Raw genomic sequence first — 24,381 nt, forward strand, 5'->3', positions numbered from 1 at the left:
CATTACATTCTTGAGAATTTATAAAGCATAAATTTTAGACTGATGTATTTACATGATCGAATATCTATGCTATCTAACAAAAAAGGTCATACCTTTAAAAGTGGATACACTTTGTAGTTCTTCAGTGTACTTTCCAAATTCTCAGGTACTAGGTTTAACAATACCATATTCCATATGAAGAGTTCATCTTCTTTGGCAAGGTACTTTGTTAGTTCAAGTGCTGTTTCAATCTGAACATATCCAAACCTATGTGGGAAAAAAACCCAAACAAACAAAAAACTCCAAACACTTTTGAGCATACTTCTGTACTTCACAGTTACATTCCTAATTAAATACCAGTTTTGCAGTCTCTTATGAAAAAGAACATTTGTATGAGAGCAGGCATAGGAATTTTTACTTCCTCCTTTCAGAGTTACCTCCGCAGGACCTGAAGGGGGGCAGTTTGCTTTGGCTGCTTTGTCTCTGAGGTCACTCATCATAGATGTCTGATACTTTTGGGATCTCTGGCACATTTGAGGCATAGACACACTTAATGCTTCTTCAGCTCCCTGCAGTATTCCTGACCTCTCTGGCACCACTGACATGAACAACCAAGTCATGCATCAGCAAGAGAAATGAATGAGCTATTAAGAGTGATGCAGTACAACAGCATATCTGAGATAACCCAGAATAAATTACAGAAAATTCAGAACCATCATTTGAAATAATTTTTCGGTTACAGTGAATAAAGGTTAGCCCCTAAAGAATTCATGGCATTACCATTATTTGAGATAATTTCCAAAGATCTGGAACGAAAGTTAAAAGAAATTTTGAAATAAATCACTCAGCACTGACAAAGGAAGGGACTAAATAACTCCCCCATCATTTTGTCAAAGCAGTTGTTCTTACAAGGCACATATGGGTAGGGATGAAGGAAGCAGAAGTAGCAATATTGAATGCAATCATGCTGTTTAATCATTTTCTGTGACCTATTCAAAACATACTTACTGTGTCAAGGCAAAAGCATCATCTATCAGCTGGAACCTTCTGACAGCAGGAATAACCTGCAGAAAGCATTCGCGTAGTGTTAATATATGTAAAAATGTCATTAAGAGTTTAAAAAAGCTTTACTATGTTACAGAAGGATGTCAAGTCAGTTTTTCTAAGCCAAAATAAGTCTATAAAATGGATCCTGCATTTTAAGCTGAAATTATTTATGTGCTTTTAGGGATTTGTGTGTATGTATATATTTATATAGATATACAGCTACACAATATAGTTTTATATATAAAGCACAGAATTTCAAGACCCCTCATACTTGCATACCGTCATGAAAATAAAATATGGAAATGTCGCATTTCCCAAAAATATCCTAGTTATATAATTTTGGTACTCTTTTTACCTTCTGAGGTGTAAGTTCACAATAGGTATTCAGTTCAGAGCTGAGTGACTCACACTATCACGAATTAAAAGACCAAGGCACAGCCGTGGGTGAATACCTGCCTACAGCTCATGCTCTTTTGAGGTCTTCTTTGTCTCTTCCCTATTCCATGCCCCTTCAGCTTGGCCACTGCTTAAGCAAATATTCCCACCACTGACTGCTGGATGCATAATGCAGTGCAGAAGTGCAAAGCTCAGTGTGCAGTGTTGAAACCAAGCGGAGGTCAGGTGGTTTGTGTTGGCATCCACCAGGGAGCAATGTGAAGTGGGGCAGGAGCTGTGCAGTCTCACTCTTCCGCTTGATATCAAGAAATATTCCATACAGCACAACTACAAAGAATGGACAGTTTTGCACAACTGCTACCAAGAACACTTTCCTACCAAGAAATACTCCCACAAACAGACGGTTTGACCACAGTCCCACCCACAGCACTTTGCACAATAGCAGTTAATAAGGTATAGAATGTACCCTGGTTTCCTGCCTAACTGGGGGATGAGAGTTTGACACAAAGTTGTAGGGACAGATCTATGTGTTCATCCTCCTCATTCTTCCCAGAAGGGACACCTTTTGGTAAGGCTCATGTCCTTGGCCACACTGAGTGTTTTCACTCAGGAAATTGGGCTTGTGATTGCAATCATATTGTTAGTCTATATACAGCTGTTCTGCAGTTAACACATTTATTATTAGCAATCCAAAAGAACTGCATATGTTGCTTTTAATAACCTGTGTTATTTGTAATTCAACTGCCTTGTTTGTATGTGACCAGACCTGCAGTTAATAGACTATTCGTGCACGTCATATCAGTCCTATAGTTACATCTTTACAACACTGCATGGTGCCAAAAAATGGCCCCAAGTCAGCACACACCTGACTTCCTGCTGACTTAGATTTGCTGTGAAAGAAAAAAGCTGATAGGAGAGGAAGCCAGTGTGCTGTAGAAAGGTTTAACATGCTCTGATCATGTCCAAACTTTCTAGAGAAGTCTGACTGCATTGATTACTATTATATATAAAGGTTAAATTTGCTTACTGTTGTTGCCAAAACCAGTGACCTGACCTTCGTCTCACTGTAGGATTAGGCAACACCGGATACTATGCAACCCCATATATAGTCCCAGTTGTTCTGTACCACATTCACTTTCAGTCCAGGCTGTGGCAAGTCACAGGTGGAATGAAATCTACTCTGAGTTTTATAGAGGACTCAGGGAGCCCAAGTAGAATTGATTGGAACTTTTAAGAAAATTATCCACAAAATAAAAACAAAACAAAACAAACACAAAAAATCCAACCAAACAAAACCCCCTCAAAACCAAAAAAAAACCCAACCAAACAAAAGACCAACACCAACCAAACAAAAACCCCTCAAAAAACCCCCAAATCCCCCACAAATAAAACCCAAGCCAGAGGATTTTTCTGAAATTTCACTGTTTTGAAATTTCATTGTAGTTTGAGGAAATAAAAAGCTTCCTCTCAGCTTTCCTTCTCCATGGTTGCCTAATACCAGATACTCAGTCACACATTCATACTGGTAACTCCTTGAGCCAGATTTGAAGAGACTGGAAGAACCACAAAGTTGTTAAGACAACTTTGAAGACAGAATGCTATGTAAAGTTATTTTTCATGGTTATGTGAAACTGTTCAGGCCTGTCCTTTTCTCTATAAAAGGCTGCCAGTGACTTTAGTGGTACAGTGGTGGATCGTTTCTTCTAGGTAATATGTGAGTTTCTCATTATTCATGGTTTTCATCAGTGTGATTCCGAGTAAGAACTGCAAGAAGAAATACATGGAAAGAGTCTTCTTACAAGCTTGAGAAAACAAACATGATCTTACCTTTGGATCATTTTCAAGCACGTGTGCTAATCTTTTCAAGTTTAATTGGTCATAGTTCACCCTGTAGTATCCACTTAAATTTACATTTAGCAGGATCCAGTCATATTCTGACTCCAATACTTGCATTTCGGGAAACACTTCTGTAAAGTGACATTAGAGTATATAATTTTATTTTCTGTGCACTACATTGTCTGTCTTGCATTTATAAACAGTAGACTTGGTGCTCCTCTGAGATCTGAGACACGAGTTTGAGACTGGACTCAAAGAGAACCCCCCAAAAGCTCAGTTCATTTGTGATCTCTGCTCTACTCAGCAGAGTAACTTCAACAAGTCACTGACTCCTCAGGTACCGAGCACCTTGAGATTGCAAAGGGGAGGCTGAAGACCTTTTTTTGCTCCTGCCCTTTAGCTCATTGGCAGCTGTGAGAGTTCAGAAAGTTTACCCATAAATAAACCCTCTGGATGAGGAGCAATACCCTCTCATAACCCGCTATAGGGCATGCACCCTCAGCACACCTGTTGCTCCCAGTGCTGCTCCAAAACACAGTGCTCAGTACTTTACAGAATAAGTGACCTTACCAGTATTCACATAAATGGACATCAAAATCGAAAGAGAGAAGTTTAAGCAAGAGACGAGTAACTAAAAAATGCTTATTTTAAATAAAATAGTCCCATAGTCCTTCTGAGTTACATCACTCACTAAAGCCTTCCTTCTGCAGCCCATTTTGTCTTACTGCTGTCTATTCATGTGTTCTTGTTTGACTGAGTGCTCCTCATATTGCATTTGAAAGAGCCAGTGCAGCCTTGTTTAACTGTCTACAGCCATCCTAATTTGAGAAGACAAACTCTCTTAAGACACTAAGCCAATATTGGTGAATAGTCTAGACCCAGCATTGCTCTGTTCTGGATAGAAGACTGAGATTTCAATGTTTAGACAGAGCAAGTACTGCAGGATTCATCCAGTATTCAGAGAAGTACACATCCATTTTTTTGCTTATTTACTTTTCCATATACTGTGAAATTAATGATCACTCAAGCTATCCTGTTATCTGAAAAAGAGGGGAGGTAACTTTTAACCACTGCAAACATCGGCTGAAGAGCTGCAATACACACATAGCATATTGCAGTTTTTCTTCCTAAGCATTCCAATGCATTAGCCTTTGCATCTCTTTGTAACTGATCTAAAACCTGAAGGAGTTTGGGACTGACTTACCAAAGAAAAAGGATTGCCCCATTCTAATGATTACATTTTTTCTTTTCTTCTTCCATAAAAAAAGATAGCTATTTATCGGAAAGCACTGAGTCGGGAAAGAACAGAACTTTTTATTTGATTGGAGAAGCCCATAAACTCACTTTTCTAATATAAGATTTTAAACTTTTAACTTCATACTCTTTTGATGAGTATGTTTTTCTTTAATTTGCATAAACAAATTGAATTAAATTGTGTTAAAAACATTAATTTTCTGTTGTTAGAGATATTCATGTGCAATCATGTTGAGTCGCTTCCCACAGCTAGTTTTAATTTTTTCAGTCTTTTATCTACTATTTGAGCTGATAATCTTCTGGTATTTCACAGCTGAAATCCTATCTATACTCAAAACCTGTCATTAACATCAATGAAATCTGTTGGGGTAAGAACAATACAGAACCCTGAGGTCCTAAGAGTTTGAATTTATGTAAAAAAATTACAAAATCAAAATTACTGTGGAAATCTCTAGTCATAATATGTGTTGTACCATATTATTAAAAACATACATTGAAGTTTGATGCAACATAGAAAAAAACCCCATTATATTGATCTAATTGAAAATCTATTGCTATTGTAACACAAAATCATCACAATGGATAAAGATAGACATTTCTGTATTAAAGTTTTATCTCCCTATTAAATTCAAATATATCCTCTGTTTATAGAAGAGTTTGGAGTGTCTTTGTTAGTTTGGTTTTAGAATGTATAAACAAATACATTACTTACTGCTGCTTTTATCTAGCCAAATTAAGGGTTGGGATGATCCATTTCTCATCCAAGAAATAGGAATAATCCATGTGTTACTTAACAAAAAAAAAAAAAAAAAGGTTAAATCTTATACTTGAAAAAAAAAACTTTTAGCTGATGCTAAACTGCATTGCAAATTAGTTCCTTGCTACAAGAATATCCATCTACTTTCTCTCCTCTCTGATACATGAAACCTCATTGGATGGTAGTATTAAATGCTGGGTCAGCATTTAGATTCATCTTAAGGGAATTTTAGCACGGCATTAAATAGGCACTCATATCAAGAATATTTTTCAGTGCTAGGTGTTTGAATACCATTGTCTCTCTCTGCTCTCTTTCCCTCTTCAGGCATTAATTCTCCTCACATATTACACTTCATCCTATCTCTGGAGAACTTTAGGCTGTTTTTCAGAAGGGTATCTACTAAAACAAGGCCCCGTGTGAGCAATACAACTCTTCAAACAACTGTAATTTCTTTTCTGAGGAAATGTAAAACTCCTGGTAAAACAGATGAAAGCTTCAAAACCCTTAGAAATTCCACAATACATGCCTTCAATTTTCTTACATTCACCTGGTAATTTGCTTTTGTTAACTGTAAAGGACTTCATATTTGTAACGAGGAATTTCTTACCTAAGATAACCAAAAATACTGAATGGACTAATGCTCTGGAATTCTTGGAGTTTGGGAGCAAAGGAAATTCTGTGGCTCTTGTAAAAATTTAGTTGCCTATTTGTATCAGCAGCAGTAGCTGCCAAGAAAAAAACTGCTTTGGGATCTCATGGGCCCCATCCATGCACCCCAATATTCATGTCATCTGCTGAATTTCATGAATGTTCAAACTCTAGCCAGGAGTTTCCAAAGTAGGTCACCAAAGGCAGCTCCTTCTATCACCATTTATAGACACCTAAACAAGCAGCACAGCTTTCAAAAGGCACTCAGCAATGCTCACTGACAGGAGCTCTAAACTGCACATCACGTATCAGCACTTTCTGAGAAATGGGCCATTTATAAATGTATTTAAATGTAACCCTTTTATCCTTGTCAGGCAGAAGAGACTGGGAACATGTGCACTGGAGAGAAGCTACATAATGCTTCATCCAGGTTCCCAGACTGTAGACCTGAGGGATGAGGAAAGAAGGAAATGCCAAGCAAAAATCCTGCCTGCAATATATTCAGGGTCTATGTTTGTCTTTATTATTATGTGGTTGTAAGAGCCACTGTTCCAGAGGAAAGCACCTTTTTGGCAAAACAAGCAGTTTGCAGAACTATTGCAAGCTCCAGTCTCCAAAGGATTTTACTTAACAGCTTGCGACAAGAAACATCAACAAGTTAAAAAAATCAGATCATCAAAAAATAATATCCTAACTTAACAGTTTCCTAAAAAAACATGGTACAAACATACAATGAAAACACAAGTTAAACACACTTGTTAGGATCAGTACTCCTTCTATTCTTTTTATTAAGGAATTGTTCCTGTCTGATTGTTCCAGTGGTTAGATTTAATGTTAAAACTGGAAACCCATTTTGGCATGTCCAGGAATCCATTATTTGCTTTACAGATGCTGGCAACTGAACTTCATCCTGTGCATCTATGACCTGCAAGAGAAAGAGGAATGAGAAATATTTATGATAAATGACTACTTATTGACATTGCTTCAGCAACACTTTGGGAGTTGCTCTAACATATTAGAGAAAATAGCTGCTTAGCAGTTTGATGGTCTTTGACTCATGCAAAAAATCAATGTAACAAAGCCCAAAGGACATTTTTGACATTATAATAAAGCAGCATAAGCCTTTTTCAGGAATTATGAAATACTAAGATGACATTTCTCACTCTATAAACTGACTGCTAACTTTTCTCTTTTTAGTGTTAATACACTTACAACCCCTGTATTGCTATGATAGACTCAATTTGTTAATTTCTTTCAAATAAAGCTGCCAGGACACAAACATTTTTAAGTAACCTAATGAACAAATTTAATAGTGAAGACAAATTGAAAAAGATACTGAACTAGAGTCAAAACTAGTGTGAATTGATACAGTCTTCACTGGCTTCAAAGATGTGACAAACTTGCACATTTGAAATTGTAGGATTCTCATTCTTAACTTAAGCCTGAGTCTGCTACACAATAGAAGCCTTCTTTAGAGGTACAGGGAAGTGGATTTAAAAAAAAATAAATCTATTATTATCATCTGTGTTCTTAGTCAGATTTCTGCCAAAACCATCAAAGAGTGAAATGCTGAGCTGATGCCCTGGGTATAAACTTTGTTGGATCTGTGACATGTCAGCATCTTTGATCATCAAACCCAAGGCATCACGTGCTCTGATCTGACAAAACTTAAGCTCCAGAACAAGAGGCTATGCAATTCCATGTAGGCTTATGCAATCACCACAGAACTCAAAACTCAGCCTGGTTTTGATTCCCCATCTCTGCTCTCTATTCTTTGTACTTAGTTCCACTGATCTCAGGTGCCATAAAGCAGCCTAATAAGCACTTGAAAACACATTAGCTGAAAAAAACAGCAAAACAAACTTTATGTGAGAGGAAGACTGCACTATGGGATAGCCACATTCTAGTGCAGTCTTCTTCAAATAATATATACAACAAATTTGGACTGTGCCAAACACCAGAGAAAGAATTCTAGAGATATAAAATTAGTACCATCTGGATGTGGGTCCAGAGATCATCTTGATTAGCATTTGAGAAGGAAAATTCTTTCAGATATGACTGTGTGGAAACAAACAGATGCATCAGAATTCATGAGCAAGGCAAACAGCAATTTGTACAGTTTTCATTTTCAAGCTTATAAATCAAGATGAAGGTTGTGTTTTTTTTTTTTCAAACTTACACTAAGTGCTCTGATGAACAACTTTTCAGTTAGGAAATCAGAAAGCATCCAGGTTATAGAAGCCCCCTGGAGTAAAAAATAAAAAATTAAAAAAAAAAATTATTATTGCAATTATTGTTGCAATATTTTTTCAAACTATATTCCAGAGAAGTTATTCGGGCTGTTCCTACACTTCATATTTCACAGAGGTTAAAAATGCTTCCACCATTTCCTGTGTAGCCAAATAGATTTGCAACACCCAATAAATTTGTGTGTGCAGTAGAAACGACTTCTGAATGACAAAACAATTCTGTTCAACAGTTCCTCTCAAACCTACTTAGTACTATTACTTTAGAATCTGTGAGAAATGGAAAAATTTTATATTTTTTAACCTTGTTGTATGTGATGATGTCAAACAGAGATGTTAAAGAAAATGATCCTTTGATCTTGTCTTCACTCTCTGACAGTGATCGAACTATTTCACTGTCTTCCTTTAAGACAGCTTGCACAACATGATCATAAAAGATTTTATCCTGCAAGAAAAAGACAAATATAAGTAAGCTGATCAGAAGATACTAATTCTCAGGAAAGAATGTGGAATTAGCATTACAAGTTGTTTGTCCATAAGCAAGATCCTTTTCCCCCACTCTCTTTCTCATGAAGTACAAGGGATGACATACCCGATCCTAACATTTTCCACATGCAGCATCAGTAATCAGAGAAAAAATTGTGTCGGAGAATACTGTGGGCTTGGGGCTGACAGAATCAGTTACAGTGTAATTGTCAGGGACACACAAGTCTATACTAAACTGCAAATGAACAAATACTGAAAACTGTATGTCTGAATATGGCAGTGTTTTCCCCCTAAATTCCATGTTTCTCCTGCTGCAACCCTGTGCAATAACTTAAAAACTAAGCTACTGAGGGTACCAAGGTTTAGTTATGAGGCATTTTCACTGTCACCTCGTGAGAAATATGGAGGGAAAACAGTTCCTCAGGAGTAAATGTCACCTACCATGGTCAACATCTCAGAGTCCCAATGGAGATCAGTGACAAGTGGTGTCCCTCAGGGCTCTGGTTTTGGACCAATGCTATTTAGTAACTTCATCAATGACACAGACAAAGGAATTGAGTGTGACCTCAGTAAGTCTGCTGATGGCACCACACAGGCAGGCCTCATCCATTCTGTAATTTTAAATGTGTATGGACCACAAAACTGCACAAGAAAGACCTGTATTCTCACACCTGTGTGACTTACTCTGGATTTCCAAGGCAGATCACCTAACTGTAATTTTTCAAATAGAATTACTGCCCAGTATTAAAGTTTGCTTTATGGAGACAAGGGTCAGTTGTTGGTTTCTAGAAAGGCAAACTTCTAAATTAAAGGTTTAAAATTAAAAAGAAGTTAAGAATTTTTTTCCAATTTAAAATCTGGCAGCTTTTACACTTTTCAGTGGTACTGAAATATTGCATTGCAGAAAATAAAGTGAGGTGCTGTTAAAGTTCAGAGCAGAACATTAGCATATCCCATGATCTAAAATTCTTTCTGACAGAATTTGTTTGACATGCCTTTATTAATTTCAAATTAAGCATGTAATTAAGGATTTTGGTCAATGAAAATGGAAATGGACAAATGGTATTTCAACTGAGCCAAATACAAAGCAGACTGGATTAGCTGCAGTCACGGGCCTGCCCCGACTAAAGGCTTTTCCTTCCTTCAGAGGCTGAGGGCACTAAGTACAGACATTTAGGATTGCACAGGCAAGTGCACCTCACATCATGACTGCAATTAGGAGCAACTATCCATATGTATCAAGAGTTTAATAATGGATGGAGTCTTCTAATATACTATGAGATTTATGCTTATTCCCATTTGGGCAGAACAGGAGGGAAATTTGCCCTGATGTTGGATTAGGCTATGTGTATTATATTTGCCTTATCTACAACTAGGCATCCAGGGACACAGCAGGGTAAACAGACTAAAAACGAACCAACTTAATTACTGTGTCGTAAAAACACCTGAGGCACGAGATGCTTGGAAAAGAGCTTGGCAAGCAGGGAGGCAAACCATCAGCTACAACAGGACCCAGGAGAGAAATCTGGGTTTGCTACATGACAGATCTAGAGCAAAACACCATCTCCTTGTCACAGCTGTCCACCTGTCCTCTGCACCAGCTGTAGAAGAGCTGAGTATGATCATGGCCCCCCCACAGATGGAGACATACCAGGGAAGACTCAAGACCTGCTGGTCTTTCCCACGGGAGTTAAGTTAATAATAGCATCGTTTAATTAAATCCCATCTCCTGGACCTTCCTTTTCTTTGTACATGGTGGAACTTTGCATGTAAGCATTAGTACTTACCAGTGAAAGCTTGGGGTCAACAAAGGTAGCTCCCAGGTACTCAAAGTAAGATGCCAGTCCCTCATTAAGCCACAGATCATTCCACCAGTTCATTGTAACCAGATTTCCAAACCACTTAAATAGAAAGAAAAAGTATCTCAAAATGTCCTCGGTGTGCTCATCTCATTTTTTTTGCAGGTTAAATACACATACTTATGATGAAGTAACTTCATTTATGGGATGTAAATTCAATAAAATGCTGGACATTCCTTCAGATAGTAAAAATTCAGTAGGAAAATATCTACCTTGGAAAAAGTCAGAGGTTCAGGGCAGTTATTTTTAAACTGCCTCATCTACAGTTTCATACCAGGAGTGTGGATCTCAGTGCTTTATGTCATTCTTTAAGCATATTTCATTTCAAACACTTCTCAATATAATTTAAATATCTAAAATATCATATCAGGCTATGATTAAAAGTAAGGCGTTTATCAAGCAATTTAAAAAAAAAAAACACATTTTCACGTGTTCTTAACAAAATGAAATTGTCAGAGGAATGGTAAACAAAACTGGGGAAATAACTATTTCCAAAAACAGCAAATCCGTATCCTGGCAAGTATAAAATTTCCACAACAGCTGCTGTGTACTCATATTCGGCAGTTCAGATTTAACAAAAACTAATCACTTGTTGATTGATATTTTATTTGCTAATTCTTAAAAACCTCAACTACAACTTTATTTTAAAACAAAGTTTAGTTAAGTGTTGACATTTATTTTATAGGTCTGCAATAAAAACACTGCTCATCTGAAGGTCTGGAGAGTTACCCACCTTGTTAGAAAGGTATAAAAATGCACTAGCAAAGCTAAACTCTTTTGCTAGCTTTGTTGACTAAGTGCAAAGAGTTGTTGCTCTGACAAATAACAGTCAATTAAACATAGTCCATAAAGACATTAAACTGCATTATCATTCCAAATCAAGCAAGAAAAAATTTGAGAATCTCTGTGAAAGCTGGTCAAAGTAACAGTTATATGGTAATTTTGTTCTTTCATAACATAGGCTCTTTCTTACAGAAAAAGAAATACCTTTTGCAATATGCACATGCACTGCCACTACAGAAAAATACTGATGAACTCCACTAATTCTCCCACCAGAGTAGAAGTATACTGTATAGGGAGAGTACTGTGTAACCCAAACATCCCTAGAGTGGTATTCAAGTACTTTGTAAGAAAAAAAATAAGTTACCCATTAACAGTTTTGTGTCAGTGAGTCCTGTGCAATGTGTACAGCTTGCAATATGACAGAACCTGCTTTTAATATTGTTTTATCGGCAAAACATATGATTAAACAGGCTTTCAGTACTCTAGTGCTTGCACCCCCTACTGTCAAATAATTATTTTGCTTCTACTAATCAGTGACTACATCATCGGCAACTGGAAGGAAAGAATGTCATAGATAAATAAATGCACAGAATTTTTTACCACGTGCCTGGTGTCCTAGCTCATGTGACACAATTAAGGTAATCATTGCCTTTTTGCTTGTGAATTTATCACTTGGGAGGTACATCAGTGATGGTTCTTGGAAAGTCATTAGCCCCCAGTTTTCCATACCACCTACTTCAAACACAGGCAGTGCAACCAAATCTAAATTGATTAAAAAAAAAAAAAAAAAAGGTATCTTTAACACTTTGAAAAGAAATTGATCACATGATTTTAGTTCTCATACTAGTTCAACATCCAATTAAAGGATACTACATTTTAGTAGCTCTTTGTGGTATAATGTCAAAATTTGCCAGTGGTCTCCGAAGTTTCTTCTTGTCACACTTTTCACCTGTGATTGCCATTGTTTCAGGAAGCCACATAAATTCCCACAAAGCCCAGATCCATACTGTATCTTGTACATACAAATGTTCTGAGTGAAAATGAAGGCTAGGAGAAAATATATTCACTGATGCTGCCAGAAATCTTTTTCTGTGAGTTTCTTCCATGTTTGGGTAAGATTATACTTACCTTTTTCTTCAGGTTAGCAACAGATTAAAAAAAATATCTTGCTCTTTTAGCTGTATGAGTAGAGGTATCCTTTCTACTCTTCTTTGAAGGTCCCTTAGAAACATCATCTCTTTTTTACACAATATGACTGTTACCTCTGTACTACCCTTCTGCCTTATGTACAAAGAACAGTTTTTCAGTTCAAATGTGAGAGCTGGACAAAACTTCAGGGTCTCAAACGAAGAGGCTGTTTAAACAGTTAAAACTTGGCAGCAAAGATCAAAATTTGGAAAAGGTATGCAGAGCATTTAGAAGCAGACACAAGCTTGTATTCCAAACAGGGAACTATGAGAAAGCTCCAGTCCAAAAGCTAGGCAAGTATTGTAAGCATGATGCTGAACTCCAGCACAGCCAGACTGATCTCAGCTACATCTCACCCAGAGTCCACTGCAAAAGTATTTCACTTTTGGTAAGACAGCTATCATCCAGCCAGCTTGTGGCAAGAGAGTTCCCTTATAACTGCATTAAAATCAGGTGAAGACAAACCTTAAAAGATCCCCAGTTTTGAATGTGTTTATCGTTAATTTCACATTCTGAATTTGCAATTGAAGTCTCTAGAATTTACAAAGAGCTACACTTGGTTGATCTAATCCTACTGATTTTTATGCAAAACTTCTAAGAAAGACACTGGGAAATCCAGTGGATATTGCAAGGCATTACAGTCAGGACTGTAACAGTATTACGCCTCCTGTGAAAGTGAAATCCTTCCTAATAGGAAGTCTACAATACTGGTCTTCTACTTCATTTATGTAGTTTTATATTAATTAAGTAATGTGTCAACGTTTCTGATAAACAAAAGAACACAAGCATGAAACAAAATCATCTATAGCCCTTGAGTATCTTGTATGATTACTAAGATCAGAAAATTTAATGAGTTAAGACTGCATATAATACATTTTTCATAAGAAGGGTAGTGAGGAATTCTACAAGTTAATAGACATACACTGGGAGATAATACATTTACACAGACTAAAATTTATTTCTTTCAAGTGCCAAAATACAAATTTGACAGGTCAGGAAGTTATCCAGTCAAGAAAAGAAGGAAATTCTTTCCCCACAACTCTGCAATCTGCTAAAATCATGGACAGCTTCAAAATTCATTTCAAGTAAGACCTGCTTTCTGTGCTCTCAGTATTCTCCTAACATCTATAAAAGAGCCCATTTCCCCAGAATATTCATGCTGAAACACTTGGGAATCCAAGTGCAAGTAACAAACAAACTGTATAGTGAAATTATATGATGGTGTCCTTCTTGACTGACTGAAGCTTGACATAACTGACTTACCTGATGTTGATTTTAAGCAGAAACAATGTTTTCCTGCAGGACTCCTTTTTTCTGGGAAGGAAAGTGCAGGAGGAACATACACCCGACTCACAGATAAGACAGGGACATACTGAAGAAAATAAGGAATGCTTGAAGGGGACACATGTTATTACAGCAAGCATGGATTTACTAGGATGACGTAGGAACTACAACATCCTTGCATGTTATGGTCTATTCATCCCAGAAATAGCCATGAAATGACTGAAATACTCCTTTCTACCCACTTTGTTGTCCCAGCTGCCCATTATTAGAAAATAATGCTGTAAAAGAAAGAGCAGGATGTGAAAGTGAGAATGCTGAGTTACAGATTAACAAAAGCTGTGATGCAGAAAGGAAAATTCAGTGAGTAAAAGTTCAGGTGGTGTATTCAATGGTAAGCTGTAAAAGAATGTATTAAGCTGTAAAAGGATAATACTGCAAAATAACACATTGCTTCTCTGAATGCTATACCATCAGCAGCCATTTTTGATCCATTTCAGAAAATAAGTCATCTCACCTGTCTTTGGCAGAGGGTAGCTGACGTTAAGTACATCTTCCAGAAATGAAAATAATGGGCCAGTGATATTTAAAGCATAGTCAAGATACCCATTTCCAATTGCTTCTTTCCGAGCCCAAACACGTATCTGCAATAAAACAGTGGAGAGTTCTTTTAAACAACCCTCATATTTTCATTCTCGTTCCTCTTTTGTGAATCGTTGTTGAAAAAGATGCTGTCTGTCCACACCAAACAATGCAACAAAGCTTTTAATTTATTCTTTAAAAGAATCCAAGTTTTGCTGGGCCTCACAAAATGTGTCACAGAGCCTGATCCTACTAATATCTAAGAGAGTTCTGGTTCTTTGAAAAGATGAAGACTTGAATACAATTATATATATATTGTTGGAACAAACAAACTCATCGTTTTTCTTTTATTAGGTGGAAAATAGTGTAAAACGATGTAGAATCACACATCTTAAGCCAGTGTATTCCAGTTGGGGAGTCTGGGTGACAAGCTCTCCTTTAGTCCACCTAATGAGAGAGAAATGGACTTCCAGAGAGCATTTGCAGTACAAAGACACACATCTCTCCTCTTGAACTTTCTCACAGCCTGAAATAGACCACTGGCCTCCCTCTCTGCTAGGGAGAGCAGATGACATCTGAGCAGAGAACATCTGTACCTCTGAGTAACAGAAACCACGGCTGGAAGCAAAGCTTTCCCCTCCTCTGCCCTTTTGTTTTGTCACAGTACTGGGAAGGACAGCTCTTTGCTCAAGAGTGATGAAGTAGAATGACAAATGGTTTGTCTCCATTGTATATCTCTGAATGAAAGACTCCCTCCATGTGCCTATCAGCTCAAAACCTCAACATTTCTTGCATCTAAATGCATATGTCTCATGGTTTCACAAGAAGCTGCACGGCCAAACACTAAGAGCACAGTTGGGAAGCATTGGGATTTAATTTATAAGGGAAAAAAAAAATTAGGCATATTCAGCCAATGGCATCTCCTCAGTCTTGAAATCCCTCTTTTCAGCCAAGGCTTCAAAGGAGATTCAAAGACCAGACCACTTCATTTGCAAAACCTAAACATCTTAAAATCCTAATCCTAGTATAAGCTTTGAGTTATAATACTCCTGTTTCAGGTTGGAAATTACTTAGCAGAAATGTCAAAAATAGACACAAATGCATATGCTCACACAAATATTGTGGAGGCATGAACTGAGCATCTCTGTCTAAAACCAAGGAGTGAAATACTGTCTTCTTCTGTCTCACAGAACGCAGGTGGTGCCTCTTCCCTCTGAATAAAAGCTCGTTGGAATGCTCTGCTTTGTTAACTAGTCAGTACACATCAGCCCAAGACAAAGGCACCACTGTCATAGCTGTAAGCATCCAACATGTTCAACACAGAAGGTGGCAAACATGACATACTGAATCCAAACTCCACTTTAAAAAAGAACCAATACTGTGCTTCCTAGGTGACCTGTGCACTGTCCTCTCATGCTGTCCCACCTTTCCCTAGTAGGATGACAGTGAACTAACCAGGTAGTTTTCTCATTTATTAAGGAGATCAAGTAAATGCTACCTTTAAGAGCTTTGTGCTTGAATTTACTATTTATTTTGGAACAACTTGATACTTCTTTTGCCTGTTTACCTTGACCAAAAGAAGGAAGAAGAAACAACTGGTGCCAAGGCAGTACATTTTTTTACAGCTTCTAACAAGAAGCTTTGGCCATTGTACAGTAAGAGCAAAACTGAATACTCACAGATGAAGAAGCTTCAAACACAAAACAATGACTTCTGGGGCCTAAAATATATGACCACTATGGAAAAAAAGGTTAAAATACCAGTATACAAAATGCTTGGAGCACAGTATTGCTCCTATTGATGTCCTGGTGCTGGTTCTCAAAGGGTCTTGAAGAACAAGGTACTGAATGTCAGTGTTTTGTCACAGCAGTGGAAATGGATATTTTTTCCAACTAAGATGGCTAAGGAAGTAAGAAGACCTCGAATTATGACCAGTACTTTCTGCAGAGTAGCTGCTCCAAATTTTTAACGTACACAGCCCATACCTGCTTCTGCAGTTGTATGAAATAAACACGACGAGACAATAAACTAATTGTCCTAAAGGAAAGCTTTCTGCAGAAATATCTACAGGATAAATGTTAGTAGTTTTGCCACATAAGCAAATAGTTTTGGAATGGAAAACGCAGTTAACATCTGCGGTATCTTCTGAAGCACATGATGCACAGCAGAGCCAACTTCCGTTGTAAACTGCCATAATGTGTTATGCAGCCTTATAATTACCTTGTTTCCCCGCTCCGTTCTGGTGACATAATCAAAATCACAGACCACAAAGGCAGTCAAATAAGTCGACATTTTCAGTGAAGTGTTAAATGTGGTAACAGTCCACAGGCTTCCATTTTCATCCTTCATTTCAGATACATCTAGGAAAAAAAAAATCAAAAAAATATTCAAACCAATGCTCGTCCACAATAAACAAGGAATTTTATGTTTTCTTCAAGTTTTTTTTACCACTCTCTTCAATATGCTGTATTCCTGCACTAACTTCATACGTTTCTGACAGAAGGAAAGCAGCCAGACTCGTTGCTACTGACACGTATCAGAGTTGTGACCTTCCATGAGAACACCAAAAATCCACTCTTGAGCTTCTTAAATGAAGTCTTGGAAGAATATCAAACTGTGTCAGTTTGAAGATGTGAGCAAGCTGTGGACAGTTTATCCCATGCTGTGTATCTCTAAAATATCCAATCTATTATAATTCAAATACAGGTCATGTGTGCCTAAGAATTATGAAATACTATATCAGATACCTTCCTTCTAAATAAGAGGGATATGGACAGGATTCTCAGGGGTAGAAAATGCTTCCAGCCATTCTCACAGAGACCCAATCTATATTCCTTAGTAACTTATCTTCCATTGCAAATGTCGTACTTACTTTTTATGGCTGAAAATTATTTAATTGAAAAATAGAGATTCGTGGCATTGAACTGCAGAAAAAGAACTTTTAAGAAGAAGGAAAGAGATCCAACAGATTTCTGTAGGAGTACTAATTTAGAGAATTTGTTTGGAACCTTATATCCCACAGACACTCCACATGATCCCAGCAAGGGACAGGAGGAGTGTCTCCAGAGGATAGTGCACTTTTTCTTATTCTTCACATACACAGAAGGCTATAGTGTCTCTGCCTGGTAAAACAATTTTTTGTATGTTGTAAATCTACTTAAAATCTACTTAGAGTTAAAGGAGTCCCTCCATGTCACAAATACAGGCCTTGCATACTTGGGGTTGCCATTTTGTTTTTAAAGGATGTCACATGGTGAGACTCACTGACTAAGCAGTAAATGCCAGGAATCAAACACTTTGCAGCTTGCAGCTGCCAGAGGAGAGCACATCACAACTAACAAAACTATTTAATGGAACTATTGCCATCAGAGACATTAATTACGAATAATAGAGTCCAAATGTTTAAGTTCATAGACATGGATTTTGTGTGCCCTTTGAAGACATTAGCACATGGACAATGTGCTGTATCAGATGACATGGTCTGCTCAGAGAAATTGCACCCTTTTAAAAAGTAATTTAGGGGGAAATACCCATAAGGTGACTTGCTGTTTACCTACCAATAGCAGGCATGTTGGAAAGAGCCACAAAACTTGGGTCATGGACAATTCTGATATTAAATGTGGCCTTCATGGCAGGTTCATCAAAACATGGGTACACTCTCCTGGCATACGTTGGTTCCATTTGGGAGGCAATGAGTATACTGTATTAAAGATACAAGTAAGATTAATCCAGCATGCTACAGCTGATCAAAATCCATATATAGCACATAAAGACAACAAAACAGAAAAATCAGGAAGTGAATCATGTAGATATGCAGATTTGGAAAAGGTTCACTTATTATTTAAAGCCATGACTAAATCCCTGTGCCCAACAGCCAGTTCAGTTTGGATGCTTGTGGAGAAAAGCAGTCTTTTTAAAGTAGAACTTTTTTCCCCCTCACAGGCCTTTTCCAGTTATCATATTTTAAATATTTGAGCTTTCCTACTTTGTTTATTGAGACAGAGCTGATTAAAGTTTTGCACACAGCAGACCAGTGCTCAAGAGATACAATGCCCAATTTCAATGTCATAATTAGAATATCTCTGTACACCTGCTCCTCTCCTTAATGCATGCAGTCTCATTAATTAATTAATGGTATATTTTAATAAAAAATAGTCATAACTGTTAGTTAACTGTGTATGCATGCACTTGCACTCTTCTGTCAAATCCAGTAGAGAAGAACCTCTGTGAAAGCAGCATGAAGGCTACCCCAGTACACTGGCAAACCCAGAATAATATTCAAAAGCACCCTTTTGTACCTTATGCTAGGGAGCTTTACCTCAGTTGCCTCTGTGGCACACTGTGATGGATGCACTCCTCCTATTTGAACTAAGTAAACTTTGGTCCAGTCTGATGTTCACCAAGTAGATCTGATCAAAGTTGATCCTATTGTGTGAGACTGCCAATAAGAATTCAGTAGCAAATCAAAACCACAGGTTTGGATGGAGACTGGATTGATAAGTGGAGGAGAGTGCAGTAATAGCAGAAAAACTGACTACAAATCTACCACTTTACTGTAAATATCTGCATCTATCAGGGTCTGTTGAGCTCTCCCTCTGTAGCATTTGTCTGCAGAGTAGTGATCTCCCCACAAGGAGGTATGCCTCTCAAGGTTACCCTTGAGGCTGCAAGACCCCTTGCCTGACTCCAGACATTGATAAGTTGGTGACATTTTTTGCATTCATGCAACAGTTTAGATACGTGTAGGAAACTTACACAATAATCTTTGTATGCTTTAGTACAGAGCACTGACTACCAATCCATCTGTACACTTTATTTACTAAGTAGAACTTGATAAACTAATTGGACAGATCTGTTGGAGTGATCTCTGTCTCGAGTTCTCCTGCAACACACACTTACTGGAACCAAAAGATAAATCTGCCATGAGGCAGAAGCTTCAAAAAGTTGTACATTTGAGCTGTTCACATAAGGGCATCCTTATCAAGAATTATTAAAAATACATGTGTAATTGTCCTCAAAGCTCTATACGTATCAGCCAAGTAGTAACCAGCAGCTGGGCATATAAGAATGACATAATCTCCTGTTTCAGTGACTTCGGTACTGACACAGTGAATATTTTTCATCTGTAGCTGAGGTGTTCCCTAGCAGTGTATCCATACCAGGTTCACAAATGCTTGTTCTTAGCCCTGAGACACCCCAAGCAAGCCAGGAGCCATCAAGATAGCATCCATACATTAAGTAGCAGTATGTAATGATGAGTCAGATCTGCACTACACAGTGGAGTAACAAATCAGGACCACCCTACAAGCACAGCAAGACTGTGACTAATTTTGAACTGTAACACTGAACCATGTCCAAAACTTAAGGTTGCTTGTTACAGGATATCCTTTTCTTGGAAATTTAAATTAATGGATCAACTTTTCATTGATATTTACTTTTACTTGATCACTTCGCATCACTTGTATTGTGTAAGATTTGGCCCAAGGTACTGAGTCATCAGCTTCCTACTTTCGCTGACCAAAGTCATAAGTGCTTTCCACTAAGGTCCCAAGGCTAGCCTCCTAGGGCCCCTTTTCTTTTGAAAGATGTTCTGATGATGACATTTTTAATAGCTGTGCTATCTAACTCTGCTCAAGACTGATCAAATAACCAGTGCTGAAAGTGTCATTGCCTCATCTACATCCACATTGCTGATGTTGGGTTAACTGAGTTAATATCAACAGGATGACTGTGTAAAAGCGCTATACTCTCAAAATATGGAACATTTTGCATTTAACAGACATATCTGATGCTGTACTATAATATAACCCATGACCAAAGAACCCACAGACCACATGTTGATGCGCAGTGACTATTGAGACCATAATACCTATATTGAAGTGAGGAATAGCCTGAGAAAAAACAGCACATTGTATTTGACTTCTTGACTGTCAGTACAGGAAGATTTTCTTTATGGACCTGATTCCCTGCAGAGTCAAATCTGTGCTGTGCCAGCCACCAGCTGCCTTGCTGAATGCAGCTGAAGCTCCATCTGAGATAGAAGTAGCAACTCTTTTCCTTTATCCTGTCCAATGATGGAAAGTGACAAACTTCTGCCAGGGTTGCACAGGAGCAGCAAAAGTGATAGGCCACTTCAGCTGGGAAATCAATCCTTGAAAATATCTCCTTCCTCCCATGGAGCAAAGTATGCTTTTGCTCATTCCTTTGTGCAATCAATTGCAGCTTGCTTCTAGGAAACACTGATTAAATCCATGATTGTGAATTCCCCCACATCAGTGCCATCACTACCTCTGGAGGCTCTGTACTGGCAGCAACCGATGCAGGCACTTGGCAATTTGCCCTCAAGAAATTCTTGTCCAAGAATACAAAATACTATATAATAGGCAAAGGCAATGTCATAGAATCATAGAATCATGCAATTAGCTGGGTTGGAAAGGACCTCTGAGATCATCAAGTCCAACCCTTGATCCACTATCACTGTGGTTACTAGACTATGGCACTAAGTGCTACATCCAATCTCATCTTAAAAACCTCTGGGGACAGAGAATCCTTCCTGGGCAGCCCATTTCAATATAAAAGAATTTCTGTAAAGAATCTCTCTGTAAAGAATTTCTTCCTAACATCCAACCTAAACCTCCCCTGGCACTGTTTGAGACTGTGCCTTATTGTCTTACTGATTATTGCCTCGGAGAAGAGACCAACTCCCACCTGGTTACAACCTCCTCTCAGGTAGTTGTAGAGAGTGATGAGGTCTCCCCTGAGCCTCCTCTTCTCCAGGCTAAACAGCCCCAGCTCCCTCAGCCTCTCCTCATAGGGCTTGTGTTCGAGTTTCTTCGCCAGCCTGGTTGCTCTTCTCTGGACCCGCTCCAGCACCTCAATGTCCTTCCTGAACTGAGGGGCCCAGAACTGAACACAATACTCCAAGTGTGGGCTCGCCAGCGCTGAGTACAGGGGAAGAATCCCTTCCCTGGCCCTGCTGGCCACACTGTTCCTGACCCAGGACAGGATGCCACTGGTCTTCTTGGCCACCGGGGCACATGTGATAAAAAAGAAGTATGAGGACATACTAAATGTTGTTTTTCAGCAGGACTCCAAATAAAAAAGAAAAATGGGAATGTTTCATGCATATTACACAAATAACTGTGTTTAAAACACGCATTACCTCATATCATTTGTCAGAACAGATCATAGCTGGAGCTTTTTTCCTGTGGGTTGGTTTGTTTGTTTTGGGGTTTTTTCCAAGGTCAAGGTATTAGCATGAACTGAATCACTAGCAATTTTTTTTTACACACTGCAGTATTATCACAAAACAAATTGCCCAAAAGAAAATCAATTTTTAAAAAAGCCTAATAATGCCCAAGCAGACAAATAAATCCCTCCCTTAAGTCTACAGTTTTGCACGTAGATTTCATTTTCTTTTCTCTTAAGGATCATATAATACCATATGATACTTTCAAATAATGAGAAACAAACAGATAACAGGATCTCTTAGCCTAAATATTAGATAATTTATACTACATAGGTTCTTAATTTTTCAGTTAGTGTCTGAAAACAGAAAAGGAAAATGAGGAATACATTCTGCATAGTACATGAATGCCTAGTCGATGATGTTTCACCTGATTAATAAACCAGGATAGCTGTAGATGAAATGTTTTTTGATGCAAAAAAAGGAGGTATTCTAAAAATGCCTTCTCAAGAGTTATTTCTCATACTGATAGCATAATTGGTATTTTTGTTAACATCTTTTATATTTAATTTCTTTTATTTTACAAACACAATATAATTAAACTGTAAAGCAAACCCTGAAGTGGCTAAAAATAAGGGAGTTTTACAGGGAGTAGAATATTGCCCCAAGACCCAAACATTTTTTCAGGTGAGCAGTGCTTGATACTAACATGCAACCCAAAGAAACACCAAACATCTCACTTGTTCTGATTTCTGTCCCATTCCTTTGATGGTCTTACTCATAGATTCATAGAAAACAGAGCTAAGAAGAACTTCATAGCCCCTGCTCTGAGGCAAAATTACCGCACTAGTGTTGTTCTAACCCCTCTGCCCTCACCCTAGCAACTGGTGAAGAAGCAACCGATAAATAGCAGTGAAAATATTGTGTTTGGATATTGTGTTACAATGCCTGTTAATACCAGCCCTATCTAGTCAAGTATTTTATAGAAGTTACACAGGACATATGAAAAGTGGCTACCAAGTAAAATTCTCAAAGAATTTTGAAACGTTGACCTGAACAGTGACCTTCTTACAGCCTGCACTTCATGGTACACCCCAGGGGAACCCTCTAATCCTGAAACAGCACCCATGAGCTCATCCACAGCTGTGCAAGATCTCTGCGCAGAATGACAGAAACAAAACTCCTGCATTGTGTAAATTTGAGCCAACAGTGCTAGAGAAGAAGAGCAAAGGTGGTTTCTGTACCTTTTTGCCTACCCACATCCTGAAGTGGACTATCACACCTATATGCAGAATACTGATTCCTAATTTCAACAGGAAAGTCTTCAAATGCCTAGTGTTGGAGAAGTGGGGGTATCTTTCCTTTTTACTTCCTTTGCTCCTGCAAGCAGTGGAGATGTGGGCTGTCCATTATCCATAACAAGTGCTCCCATTTTTCAGAGTTACCTTTTGTGTGTAAGACCTGATCAGGTGGACACTGAAAATTGTCAACAGCAGTAAAAACATATGCAGTCATCAATATTCAACCTGATAACCAACAATTTCTGTGTTGATAAGTCAGCAAAATTGGAGCTTTGGTTTATTATGTTTTCAACAGAGGCCAGGTTAGAACTTCTGAAAATAGCTGTCTCTGTGAAACCACCTTGCCAATGTACACCAGCTCTGACTTGAAGAAAAAACAATGAGTGTCAACTCGCTCATTCTGCCAGTCTACCAAGAGCAATGGGGATATCTGACTGAGAAATATGACAATGCCAAAGTCCAGGTGGAACAGACATTTCAGGGATTTCTCATTAGGATCTTGGTGTCTACTGAACGCTTGCCCTTATCTGCTTAAACTCTTCTGAGACTAGAGGTCTCTAGGGTTCCACAAGCACAAATTACAAAACCCACTAAGACTTCTACTGCATGCAAGAAATACAGGAGTCTGTACTACCACAGGTAGATGTCACACTGTCTGTTACAGCTGGCGGTTTGAGTGAGGTGCTGAAATCAGAAAACCTCTGCAGGAAGTTGACCCTTGAAGTCTACTGAAGACTGGTACAAGTCACCATCTCTGCTGGAGAAGGAAGTTTCCCTTGCAGAACAGTAACTGGGTAAGTGGCTTTGTACTGGTAGCCAAAGGGCACTGAATGTTTTTAAATCACTCCTGATCTATGTAATCCATTAGAATCCAACTTTTTCCATTGTTAATACCTTGACAGACCTTACACATCACTCAAAACCTACCTCCTCCAAAATAAGAACACAAAGCCCCTTAAGTGTTAGTGGACCCCATCAGGTTAGAAAATGGCTGGTTAAGTGGCGACTTAATTCCTAGTGAAGGAAAATTAACAAGGTACTACTGTATACTCTCGATTCAGAGAAAGCCTTTTTTAAAGCAGAAAAAAATATGCAAAATCCATTAAAAATATAAGGAATACAAGCACAAACAAGTAGCAAAAATGATACATTATATCTGCCATCAGTGGATTTCCTTTGATTTATTCCATTGTCTAACTACCACTGTCATCTCTTTCACCAGACTGTAGTCTCACATTTTATTGATGTTTCATGATGAACTAAGAATGAAATGGAACCTTCTTTATAAACTCTCTAAACAATTGGAAATTGAGCTATACACATTATTTGAACTATTTAAATTTTTTTTCTTATGTTCTACTGTGGTAGCTGGCAATAGCTTTTTTCCCCCAGACACTCTGAATTTTATACAGTCTGAATCAGAAAATGTCATAGTCTAATTCTGTGTTTCCTAAATAGGACTTGTTTGAATTAATACACCATCAGAAAGCATACTGATACAGTATTAAGTAATTAAGGTTTGTTCCTTTCTTATAAAATTATGTAAATTAAG

At 38.0% G+C, this 24,381-nt stretch overlaps 1 protein-coding gene across 1 annotated transcript in view; it reads right to left on the minus strand.

Annotated features, from left to right (window-relative positions):
* The window catches only part of LVRN (laeverin), a 36,358-nt gene that overhangs the window by 9,926 nt on the left and 2,051 nt on the right, over positions 1-24,381 (minus strand). The window contains exons 2-14 of the mRNA XM_027881627.1: positions 17,900-18,042; positions 16,563-16,702; positions 14,278-14,404; positions 11,899-12,053; positions 10,437-10,550; positions 8,468-8,608; positions 8,097-8,162; positions 7,910-7,975; positions 6,673-6,842; positions 5,225-5,301; positions 3,250-3,389; positions 988-1,043; positions 93-246 (exon numbers count right to left, since the gene is read on the minus strand). Of these exons, the coding sequence (XP_027737428.1) occupies positions 93-246; positions 988-1,043; positions 3,250-3,389; positions 5,225-5,301; positions 6,673-6,842; positions 7,910-7,975; positions 8,097-8,162; positions 8,468-8,608; positions 10,437-10,550; positions 11,899-12,053; positions 14,278-14,404; positions 16,563-16,702; positions 17,900-18,042 (1,549 nt within the window). The remainder of the gene's footprint in view (positions 1-92; positions 247-987; positions 1,044-3,249; positions 3,390-5,224; positions 5,302-6,672; positions 6,843-7,909; positions 7,976-8,096; positions 8,163-8,467; positions 8,609-10,436; positions 10,551-11,898; positions 12,054-14,277; positions 14,405-16,562; positions 16,703-17,899; positions 18,043-24,381) is intronic.

This window comes from Empidonax traillii, unplaced genomic scaffold, assembly GCF_003031625.1.
Source record: "Empidonax traillii isolate 1590-97213 ecotype Southwest subspecies unplaced genomic scaffold, ASM303162v1 scaffold7:size3022706, whole genome shotgun sequence".
Classification (NCBI taxonomy): Eukaryota; Metazoa; Chordata; class Aves; order Passeriformes; family Tyrannidae; genus Empidonax; species Empidonax traillii.